Raw genomic sequence first — 12721 nt, 5'->3', positions numbered from 1 at the left:
TCAGCAGGAGAAAAAAAAAAACAAAACAAAACATGCATCTATTAACATCCAAAAATGGCATCACAGAGTGCTTGTCGCTTCAAGAAGTACAAGATACCTAAACTGCATTCAATTCTGTGTGTTTGAGCCCCAGCTGGTTAGTGGAAATTATAAACTAAAGAGCAAGACAGTTTTCCAATGAAGAATCAATGACAATTTTCCAGTGAAAAGTCAAAACTTACGAGAAAAGCAGGAAACAAAAAGAGAGGTATAATACATGAGTGTTCAAATAAATTTCATTGCTAAACCACTCAAGGCTTTGTTTCCACTTTCCACCTTGAAGAAATTCAGGAGGAATCCTTACCAGGAAAAGGAACATCCAACATTTTTTCCCCTCCATCAATAAGCACTTCTGAAAATCAGAACATGCTGAAGTTTTCTAATGATCTAACCAAAGCTGTATGCAGCCAGTGCCAAGCTGGAGTTTCTGGGGCCCAGCAGATCCAAGGGGTTTCTGTACAAGCAAATAATCCTGCCTGTACTCTCTACAAGTTCCATTTCTGGGAAGAAGGTACACTGACATCCCATCTATCCCTTCATGCAGTCAGCTAGAGTGCAGCCAGGCTTATCAGCCTCATGCCATGTCATGCTAAAGTAGCTATTTTAAGTTAACCCCAAAAAGTAATGTAAGAGCATTTATGTGACAAAATACCTCTAATTAATAAGCTCTGCAGGTCCCAAATTGTTTCCTTATAGACCCAACTTGCATGCTGGGATCTCTCTTGACAATGCTTCTTGGCTTTGACATTTACCTACTGATTCTTACTATGCTTTTTTCCATGCTCAATAGCCCTTTAATATTACAGAATTTTTGCTCCAAGAATATACTTATATAACTTGCTAAATTACCTCTTCATATCAGCATTGCTTGACTGAACTCTTGCTACAAAGAACAAAATTTACTTTCAGAAGATAAGAGGATTGGTATAAATATAATGCAGGAAAGAAGCATCCATTTTCACATTTATATAAACTTCCTTTTCTTGAATATGCTGGCAGTATGTTACAAGAAGTACTTAATTCTCTTCCAACGATGCTCATACATACAATAAAAAAAAAAACCCCACAGAAATCCAGTATTTGAACAACAGACTTTGAACAACAGACTTTGTACCAGACTGCAAATATTTTTTGTTCTGTCCTCTCAATTGATCTCATCTACTTCATGAAAGAATTCATAGACTGAACAGAGGCTGTGAACAATATTCAGTGGAATTCCTGGTAAATCTTGAAGATGCAGCAGAGGCACAGCCTGCTCTTCATGCTCTACTCTTCTCCCAGGTCTTTCAGTTCTCTTCATTCAGTAAACCCACAACCACAATAGTTTGTGGTAACTATTACAAATTCCTCAGAAATGTGAATACAGTTAACAGACAACCATCTCAAAAGGAAAGCAACTCTGGAACATTGTTAGGAATTGCAAAGCTGCATTATAGAACTGAATTCTTTGGTACAGATTGGCAACAACAAGTAATTAAATTATAGTAACTTAATGAGTCTCTGCGCACCAGCACAGCTGCAAAGAAATGAATTTGCATTTGACTCTAAACCATTTAACTTCACGACTCCAGTAGATTGAAGTCAGTGTACAAGCCATGACTGGAGATCAGTGGATCCGTAGCAACTTGCTAGGTCCTGGCCAACTATCCAAGGCAAGTGTAAAAAGTCAGCATGATTTGCTCTGGGTTACCCAGAAGACCCAAGAGCAGAATCAAGAACTTTGATTCTCTGTGATGTAATCCAGTGCTATGATCTTCCTTTCCATTATCATTCAATAAGATTCACAAACAGGTTTGCCATTTCACATACAAGATATGGCAAAATGTTGCATAAGTAACACCTGATTTCACCTCTTCCCCCTGATTAGCGCTACATTAGGCAGCCAGAGATGCAATAACATGGATTATTTACACATAGGATGAGAGAACTGATATTCTAAGTTTTACTCAGTTACTTTACCAGCTTTGCATGGGAAGGACAGGTTTTTTGGTAATAAGAACAATCAAGGGGCTAAGCTATGCTCACTTGGCTGTACAGGCTCTGTTCCCCATGGAAAGTGCTCTGACACTGATGAACTCAAAGTACCCTATTAAGGCAGCGTTACAGCCTTCCGGCAGCATCAGTACAGCAGAAGAAAAGGAACTACTCTAGGCAGGAAGGAGAGAGTATCTCTCTGTGCCTATTCAAGGAGACCTTACTTTGAACTTGCTGTTGACACTGTCTAACTTACAGAGAGAGATTCAAATTTTATGCAGCCAGGTAGCAGGGCTCTGATTTGCACAGAAAAACCTACTAGCCTTCAGGAGGGACAAAATTTCAAGCTCGTCTTCCTATGAAGGTCTGATGCTTTTGACCCTCCACTACCTCCTCCTTCACTATACCCTTCCCTTTTAATTGCTTCCTTTATAAATGTGCTTGATTCTGTAAAATCTGTAAATAGCGTAAACAGTAGAAGTAGTATACCTGTGACATTCCCCCACACCACCCAGTCTCTTACTGCTTGCCTGTTCATGGTTCTTGGGGCCCGGATGGGTGACGCCACCTTGAGCCTGAGGGTGCCCAGGACTAGCCCTGATCCAATGGGAGATTGTTACAAAGCTGGGACTCTCCTAGAACTTTTTTTTTATTTTTTTTGTTGGGGGGGGGGCAGGGAGGGGCAGGGGTGGGAAGAAGAAGCAGGTGTGTTTGGAGGGGGTCTGTCGCAGAGGAACAAGGTCAACAGGGGTTCCCCAAGGGCGGGGGTGCACAGGGAGTGGGTTCAGCACAGTGGGGCTGGGTAACAGCCATACTAGCCCTGCAAACGCATGGCTCATCCCCAGTGCAGGGACCAGGCTGTAACTGATACTGGCTCTGCACCAAATCTAACTGGTGACCTCTCCCAGCAGAGGTTAGTTACTGGAGTGGGGGTCAAGGATGGGGATCAGCTGGGTCTGGACATCCCATATGATACGTTACAACATGGCCTGTCATGTAAACTCACCTCCAAGAACAGGCGTTCATTTACATCTCATACAACTTGTGTTGCCCTCAATGATGCAGGGAATCTCGCCATGGGAACTGATTTACCCATAGACTGAAACAAAAAGCCCAACCCCATCCTGCAGAACTAAAGGCACAACTCAGCAGCACCATTAAGACACCAATTGCAAGGCAAGAGAAGATTAATTCTCACAGGTCCAGCTGGCAGTACATGGGCATAGCCTGAACCTACAGCTACCCTTTCTGAGGCATGGACTCAGCAGAACAGATCCACATAGACCTACAAGCCCTTTAAAAGGCACCTTGCAGCAGCACTAAGTCTTCTGCTTCAGGACTGCAGATCTCTTTGGATGTAAAACAGATTGATGTGAAGTGCTGTGCAAGGAGAGATTTTACTTTCAAGTGGAGGATTGTGAGGTTATGTGATTAAAGACTCATGTCCATAAACATGAAGGAGCACAGAGGAAGAACGAGATGGACGAACGCCAATGCCAGGCTCAAGTTCCCAGTCAGAAGCTAACTCATCTATAGTAAAACCAGCAGCAGCATTCCACGAGCCCTCTCTTTAAACACACCTCTGTGACTTCCAACATGCCTCCATGAAATGACAGCTCCGTCCCAATGCTAAAGATAAAAACGTTCAAAACTATGCATACCAACTACTACCAAGACAGAAACAAGCACTTGTTCATGACCAGTGCATCACACCATACCTTTCTTTTTAGTGCCCTGCTTAACCTTTACACAAACAAAGTGCTCTCCTTTTTCAGAAAGTCCCAAGATGCGAAGAAGTTCTTCCACCTCATCAACATTGTTGGGACATATTACACAGAAGGCATCGCCAGGTTGGTAGTCAAAGACTGTATCCTGTTTTAAAATATGAGGTAATTGTTATTAAATTGTATCACAAACCGAGGCCAACAGCATCCCTATTCCTAACAATAATCTTCCTACTATCGCAGTCACACGAAGTTGTATGTTCTTTCACTCCATACTAGGACTTCACTGTTTGGAGCACATCAGAAACTAAATACTGATGTTTTCTTTTCATGAATTTGAAAAATCTTTCCTTATCTGGTTTAAATATTTGGACACTCTTTACTAAGAACTGCTAGGCAGCCTAAACAGAAGGAAAACAAGTATCTATTAAGAAGAAGTATTAAATAATCAGTCCAGATCATTAATTACCGATGCACTTGGTTTCTGGTTTGAGAAGAGCAGAGAAATGAAGTCCTCATAATTAATGCAATTTCGTATAGAGATACATTATCACTGAAAGAAAATTTGCTGGTTAAACTATTTGATGAACTATGACTGAAATGACCCCAACTGTTTTTATTTTCTGGAGGAAAAAGAAAAATATCAAGATAAGAACACAGTGAAAGTTAAAAGGTATCTCAGATCTTAAGACTTAGATTCTACTTAGTTGGTTGAGGTTCTTGTGTGCAACTGCTGAAACCCTACTCAAGCTTCTGCTTGTTAAAGTAACATACAGGATTATACTTGCATCATTATGTTTCCCGTACGCATCAGGTGAGGTGACCTGCATACACAGACTGTTGAGAGTGTTAGGAAAAAAAGGCAAAAAATGTACAAATTTTCAGTGGGTGCTGATGACAGGATGAATATATACATACAAATATATGCAAAAAAACATGTCATCTCAAGAGACTCAGCTGCTCAAAACTTAACAGACTCTATAACTACAATTTAAAGATATCCCACGGATGTTGACACAGATTAGGTTAATAGAGTCCAAGAAAAGTTGGATTGCAAAAGCTGGCAATAAAATGATTGCCAAAATCACAATATCCCAAAGGCAATACTCTACAGATTTGGAAAACTGCTCAAAAGCAACATATTTTCCTTTTAAAGATTTCTTGTAAAGTAGTATCAAGCATTCTCCGCCTTTCATCTTCAAAACAGTATACAAAATATGAACTTCCCTGAATAAACTAAACCAGTCTTTACACCTAGGGTAACAGAGGTTGACAGTTTGAGTAGCACATTAACAAGTCGGAGCAAATGAAGGCCAGAGGCAGAATAGTGCTCAAGAGCTAATGATTCGTACCACTTGATCATACTAGTCAATTATTACTTGTGTAAATTACCTACCACAGCGAATAGTCACAATTTACTACACAGTTTCTGAATATTCCCTAAGTTGTACACTTACAAACTGAAATATAATTCATTTTCAGTATTCCCTTCCTGCCCTTCTCCACTGCAAATTCCCTTCAAAAAGGTATTTCGGGCAATACGATATCCATGGAACAACAGAGAAATTAATTTGACACTTTATTTCTGTTTTGACTTCCATGGAGTCGTATCTTACAGTGAACAAATCAAGCTTTGCATTTACAAAATAGATCAGCCTAAGCTGACATTCTGTTCTATAGGGAATTCTTTTTTCTTTTTAAACAGTCAAATAAATGATTTTCCCCCCAGTTATTATACATAACACACATGCTTTTCATCCTTTATTTTAACCCACTAAAGAAAAAGGCATCACTAACTTACTTCAATATCAAGTTCTAAGAGCAATGCAGTTTTTATTGCATCTTCTCTAGTGAGCTGAACTGCTTTTGTAACTGGCACTTCAAAGGTTGTTCCCTCTGAAATCAGCGAGGACGGATGTGGATTCTGAAAAAGAGGACACGCAAACTTACACTAAAAATGCCAATCAGCTGAATGACAGCTTAATATGACATACGGGAATTACTGTCGGTACAATATTTTTGAAGTAATCTTAGAAAACAATTCAAAACAATGAGGAAAAACATAAATACTCTATATACATAGAGTGTTTCGCTCTACATTTTTAAAAATCACATCCAGGCAGTAACAGGCATATATACAACTACAAAGAGTCAGCAGGCTTTAACAGTCTAATGGGCCTAAACTACTATCAAGTGCAGCTAGCTGTTCCCTTTTTCAAGAGCTGCCTTGAAAATAGCCAATTAGAGAATGGCATTTATGTTAAAACCCAGAAAACTCCTGCCTAATTAAAGGATTACTAGGTGTAAAGAATGGACATAAGAAGTAAGAACAGAAGCTATTTAAAAACATCATTGCAGATTCACAGGTTAAGACTTCGGGGAGCAGATAGAGCTATCATTACAGACAATTTAGAAGAGGAATTTTAAAAACTACAGTTAAATTTAGAGCTAATGAGCAAACTCCACACTACAAAACAGCATAATGTTATGACATGAGATTTCTACATAGGTGAAAATATGCACCAAGAATGGTAAGTGGGCATCAAGAATAATTCCAGACCACCTCTGTCAAAAGCTGTCACTTGAAGATCAGACTACAGCCCTCATTTCTCCATCACTATTGTCAGCAAGCTTCATTTTAGATCAATACAGAAAAAATGAAAATAGGTAGGAGAGATACCAGATGTCCACAACAATACTCTGTCAAATGGAAAGGAATTATTCTACTAATAAGAGAACACTGGTTAATCTGAAGATTTCCTATTTAAAAAAAAAAGGAGACAGAAGAATCACTTGAGACCAACAGTTGGAAGTTTTATTATCATCTTGAAATTTTGACACGGTGATTAACAGCTTGAGCCATATCAAGTTACTGTGCATCAGCTGGACTGTGATAATGTCTACACTCATATTCCCTCCAAGTCAAGTTCAAGGCATAATGACATCAAGATTTAAACTAAATTGTATTATCTTACACTTACCACAAAGGTTTAAGATGCAGACTGCTACTGCTCTACTACTAATAAGCAGCAGCTTGTTAGTTCAATCCCAAGACTCAACAGCCCAGGACATAGATCATATAAGTAACTAGAGACCATGTACCCAGCCTTCTTTAAATGGTAGGGAGTCTCTTTTTGGAGACATCCAAACCTCAAGTTGAAGCATTTCAAAACAAGTCAACTTCAGTTGTGCTTGGCAAAAAACACCCATGCTTGTTGCAATGTGAGATACTGGAAAAGGACATGAATTGTGTCATACTTGTAAAAAAATATTTGTGAAAATATCCCCCCCTACATGGGACCTACTTGTAGACAAGGTTTAGCCAACTATGTGCCAAAGGAAAATAGTGCAAAAAAATAGTGCCAAAGGAAAAAAACCACAAACCTGCATTTGATTCTTTCCAGGGCTTAATACAACCATCCATCTTCATACCTGCAATGTGGACTATAATCTTTAATCTGTCACTGAATTCCAGATTAACAGATTCAGCTTTTTCAATTTGCTGTTCGAAAGCAAAATTTACTTTCTTTCTATTTACAGAAAAATTAAGGCATAATATTAGAACCTGATCCATTATTTCAGAGATCAGTCTGAATAGAGGCTGACCTTAAAATAAGAAAATGGGTTCTTGTAACCACCATAGCACCACTTTCAACCCAACTATTAGCCTTTAATCAAAAGAGTACCTCTAAATCATAAATCTTTGTATCAGCAACCTGGATTATTTAATTCAACAACCTGAGCAAAACCAACCACAATATGAGGTTTAAAAGAAGCGCAAAATTATCCAGTGTTTAAATTCATACAGTTACATAATTATATTAGTTAGACTAAGTGATTCTCTCAACATTACCACTGACATTCTCAATGGAGACTGTCAGGGCCCTTAGTATACTAACGGGCTTTCATGGTCCTGACCAGCCTCACCAGAGGAATCCACTCCCACCTCTGCTCATGGGCCCAGGAGCCCCATCTCAGCTCAGCCGTGGGTCTTCAGTCCCTGCCCGAGCTACATCACAGGAGTACTGGTCGGCAGCTCAGCCACAACCATGCTCATGGCTGGCCGCAGATCCTGCTGATCCAGGCCCGGATCTGCAGACCGACTTCCCAGCTTGGCCCCAGACCTGCCTCACTCCCACAAACTTGCCTAATGATCTGCACTCTTGGCTGACCCTGTCTGCCATCTCCTGGTTTGCATCGCTTGTGTATTGGGGGACAGGTCTGGCTGTGTTACCACACTCAGTTCCTGGCTCCCTGTCATTTAAAGAGCAGCCAGACCTCAGTGCTCCCGCACACAGATAACCAAAATGTCTGCCCTTTGGCAGGCAACCAGAAAAGTCTGAGTCATGCTTTCCAGCTCATTTTGAACACTAAATATGCCAGCTGGAGATGATTCCCAGCTCATACTAATGCTTCTCTTTGTACAGCAGGTCTTTGTTCAACATGGCGTCATAGGAAAAGCACATTGGCTTTTGATCTACAGTTCATCTTCCGTTTCCAATAGTAAAATTATGATCATGTTTTTGCAATGACAAGTTTCTCTGTTATTTAATAAGCAGTAAGATTTTGAGCAATTTTACACCCTCTTAAGGCATTCTGAAAGCATTAAAAATTTGAAAGGAAATTGTACTATACTCCTTACCACAGGAAGATGTTTTCACTGTCCTAATATAAGCCACTGAGGATTTTAATTCTTCCATTCCTGGCACTGCAAGGCCAAATTACTATTTAGCAAAATTATACCTTGACGTAAGTGTCCATAACTCATATGGTGGTAACTACATTTTCACAATAAATTTGGACCTTTCACTTACAATTCAAAAACCTCCTGTGTTCAGCAATGTATCTCCTGTATGTAAGTATCCACTTGCTCTTTTGAGCCGTATATAGGAGTATACATTCATGCTCCTACCAGAGTTGGAGGCTTTCATCATTCAAAGCGAAGTCCTTACCTCACCATGGGTGTCCTGAAACTGCACCTCTATATATTCTGGTGGCAAAGCAGGAATATTAAGGGCAGACTGAGAGACAGGAGGGACAGAACGAACAAGTGAAGGTTTGGCGTCTGTAGTTGAAGCCACAAGATTGACGTCAACCAGTTTCTGTGACAGAACATCAGAACTCCTCACTCCCTTATCTTCTAGCTTCAAGTTCTGAACTTCTGAGCTTAAGTTTAGCTCATGTACAACGTGCAGGCCTGCAGAGAGAGAGCTAGAAACAGCATCGACAACACTGCTCATGCCTTCTTTTTCTTTCTGCAATGGAAATGCTTCCTTGAGGGCAAGCCAAAGTCCATCAATCCAAGGATCAACCACTAATTCCAAACTGAGAAGGGAAGTGAAGAAACAAATAAAAAAGAAACAAAAAGAGAAAGGAATGGATGAATTATTGTGACTTACTGGACTGCTAATTTACAAATAATGAAAAGACCACAAAAGCTAAGAAGACTATTCATTTTCCATTTTTAATACATATCTGCAGCTGTTACCAAGATAACTAAATGAAAATCTTTTTTTAACAAGAAAGTTATTACCACTTTGTAAACGTATAGAGTCTAAAGTGTATAACAGCCTTGCTCTTCTTCCACCTTCTCATTTTTATTTTCTTACACTGAACTTTACGACAGGAAGTTGAAGAGATGGTAGCAAAATATGCAATTTTTCATTGTGCAACGGCAACATCAATAGCTTACACTAATGGTCCATTTTTATTATTTTAGAACACAACATCTAAGTTTTATGGTTATGGCAATGTTTGTGTTCAATTGTCTTGCATCAACATGCACGGAACAGATATAATCTGCAGTTCAAAATAAATAAGCCAAGACTGCAGCCTACAGGCCAGAAAGAGCAACAGAACAAGCAGAGAGTTGTTTTCTTACATAAATCTACAGCGATTAAAAAAAAAGAGGGTATTTTACCAAAAATAGAAAAAAAAAAATAAAAAACATTGTAGGGTTTGTCTAAAGCAGCTCTACTGCAAGATGTGAGTTTGGATAAAAGTCTAATGTGTACGCGGAAAGAGATTCCATTACCCAGTACCACATATACCGGGAACTGGATTTATTATTATTTGCTTCAGTAAACAGACTACATTTTTGACTCCTCCACTTACTCTGAATTCCTTAATTGACTGCTAAATACCCTCCAGTTTTCCAGGCATTACAAATGCTTGCTTACAGTTTAAAAATGGAGTTTTATTTAAAGGCAATTGATACTGAAAAGGTATACTGTGTTCAGACAGGACTCATTCCTATGAGGTGCCAAGTATTCAGGTCCAACTGATTTCAAAGAGCTCAGAACTTTTACCCAAATTCACATGTAATTATTGCATCTTGAAGAAAAAAAAATCCAAACTCATTCAGCTCTTACCCCACACAATCATCTGCTAATCCTGTGTTGTAGAAGTGCTGGGCACCAAGTTCCTGAAGTCGCCGGTCTACTATCTTTCCACCATTACAAAAGAACGTGTACTCTGAATCGCCCAGACCTAGCAAATTCAAGGAAAGAGGAATCATGTCAATCAGCTAGCCACTCAGGCTACACAAGCAAAGATCTGCAAAGACAACACAGGATTTTCTTGTGGGCAAACAGAAGAATCTGATATAGCAAAGTGCATGCTACCAGGACACTTTGCGGCCTTACAAAAAAATTGTGTTTGTCCCAAAGTAGAGCTGAAAAAGCAGTTCCTCCTTCACAAATGTAAGACACAGAATTTCTCTGAAAACACCTCGCTTTCAATATTTCACATTTTAGAAGAATGTTGCTTTAGTTTGAGGCTTTTAAAAAATACAAAACTGCTCTTACAGGAAAAGTGTAAGGAACTGAAATAATTAAAAAGAGTGAAACTGTATGTGAATTACCAAAAGAAATGATCTCACTTTCAGGTTAAATTTGTTAATATGTGTCAACAACATAACGGATAGAGTATTAAAAATAATTAAAAAATACTGGAACCTTAGAAAAAAATAATCAAACATAGGAGTGATTTATAATAATATGAAGTAAGAAATGTAGGAAAACATGCATAAGGGAATCTGGGCTTGGTCCAACAGCCTCCTCCCCATGAATCAGAGATATCTTTGTAGATCTCATTTTCAGTGCATTGGGTTTTCTGCCCTTTAACAGCCACGAAGATGTTCTGTTAGAAGATGCTCTTTGTTATCAGTTAAACAGTCAGCGCACTCAGGAGGTATGTTAATGGAGGATCTGAGATTTTAAGAGATCAACTAAACCACTGACTCACCCTAAAGTGATCAATCACACATACCTCATCCTTAACAGATGCTTGTCTAACAATCCCAAAGACCACTGGTTAGGTAGTCTTCACAAATTCTGTAAATCACCCACCCCACTTCTTCACTATCCTATCACAATTTTTCACAGCATGACCCTTTCTTGTGTGCTATTTCAAACCACTAGGTCCTTATTTATAACAGCCTTTTTTTCTTTTTTTTTTTTTAAAAAGACTTCAGCTCTTTCTCAAGTATGGTACTTAGAGTGAACCTTTCATTGGACAAGCTGAAATGGATACCATAAATGTATGTTAAGACTGATAACTTTTTAGACTAGAATCACAAAACATGTTATAACTTAGATACTATAATAATATCTGTTACAACAAAAATCAGTATTAATACAATGCTTATCTTCATATATGCATATGGACATCTGCATTCAGTCAGCTATGAAAAACCTAACCATTTCACAAACTGTAATGTATAACTAGGCAACAGCATAACATCTTCCCAAAATGTCAGTTGATTAGGATGCATAAATTTAAGACTTCAACATTATATATCCAACAGAAATTCCCTTCTTGTGGATACTTTCCTCATTAGAAACCTAGACGTTTCCTCACTCCTACCTATCAACTTAAACTTGTCAGGTAAAAATAACCTAGGTACAAACAGAAGTTTCTGCAGTTGTTAAAACACGTCCCGAAAACTCAACAAACTGACCTTACCATCAGCGCAAGATATATCAGATGCGCTTTGCCAAATCTGTATTTTGCATATCAGTCTTTAACCCAAAGCTACATTCCTTCTATTGATGAGTATGACATTCAAAATTAAAAAAAAACTATTGCAAATTTAAAGCGATGACCTTAAAAATGATGACCTTAATGATCTTAAACACTGATTTTTTTAAGAATATTTTATACTGCACTTCCCTCTGTATAGAAAAATGCCCAATTGCTCACAAAGTCAAGTAAACTCATACAGTCCATAGAGACTTGACACAAAATTAAAACTTCAAGAATTATAGATAGCTTATATCATATGTTGTTTATGCAAAGAAAATTAAACTATAAAAAAATTAAATTGGTAGCTTACATTCAGATCATTTCTGTGACACTTCTCCTTTATTGTTTATAGAGGACATTACACAAAAAGGCTGTTCACATTATAAAAATAAATGCTTTATAAGCACTTAAAAAAATCCAACTAATCTATTCACAAGTAAAAAATATAAAAATTATTCACTGACAGACAAGCATTGCAATAATATAGATAGTACTAAATTACCTAGCAATCCATACTGGAGATGTGCAAAATGATCAGGTGGCAAGGTCGTGTCTTTAATTTTCTTTACAAACTTGCGGGCAGTGTCTGGTGGGTCTCCAGTACCGGTAGTGGAAATAACAATAACTACAGGATCCTTTTCTGTTTCCAGGTTATACTACAAGTAATAGAACAAGTAAGTTACACGGTGCCATTTGATATCTATTTGTGCCTTAGATATTATCTTCCACCCTTCCTGTTCCCAAAGGTGCACAGAAAACGTTTAATCTCATCTTACCTGTATTAAACCACAGAAAGTCTTTCAAGTAATTACAAGTCATTTTGGGGATGCAATTGATAATCTTCATTGGAGTTTTCAAGACCAGATTGGGTAAAGCCCTGAGGAACCTAGTCTGACCTCAGCTGATCCTGCTGCAAGATGACCTCATGCAGTCCCTTCCAACCTGAATTATCCTATGAT

At 38.5% G+C, this 12721-nt stretch overlaps 1 protein-coding gene across 1 annotated transcript in view; it reads right to left on the bottom strand.

The window, feature by feature from the left end:
* MTRR (5-methyltetrahydrofolate-homocysteine methyltransferase reductase) overlaps nt 1-12418 on the bottom strand; it is a gene marked incomplete at its 5' end in the record, with an annotated part of 22263 nt that extends 9845 nt beyond the window's left edge. The window contains 5 exon segments of the mRNA XM_009696323.1: nt 3714-3885; nt 5539-5661; nt 8690-9062; nt 10109-10226; nt 12265-12418. Of these exon segments, the coding sequence (XP_009694625.1) occupies nt 3714-3885; nt 5539-5661; nt 8690-9062; nt 10109-10226; nt 12265-12418 (940 nt within the window).
* Nucleotides 12419-12721: the final 303 nt, after the last annotated feature.

The sequence above is a fragment of the Cariama cristata genome, unplaced genomic scaffold (assembly GCF_000690535.1).
Source record: "Cariama cristata isolate BGI_N322 unplaced genomic scaffold, ASM69053v1 scaffold223, whole genome shotgun sequence".
Classification (NCBI taxonomy): Eukaryota; Metazoa; Chordata; class Aves; order Cariamiformes; family Cariamidae; genus Cariama; species Cariama cristata.
Note: the sequence above shows the minus strand (reverse complement) of the source record. Positions and strands in the feature narration are given on the sequence as shown.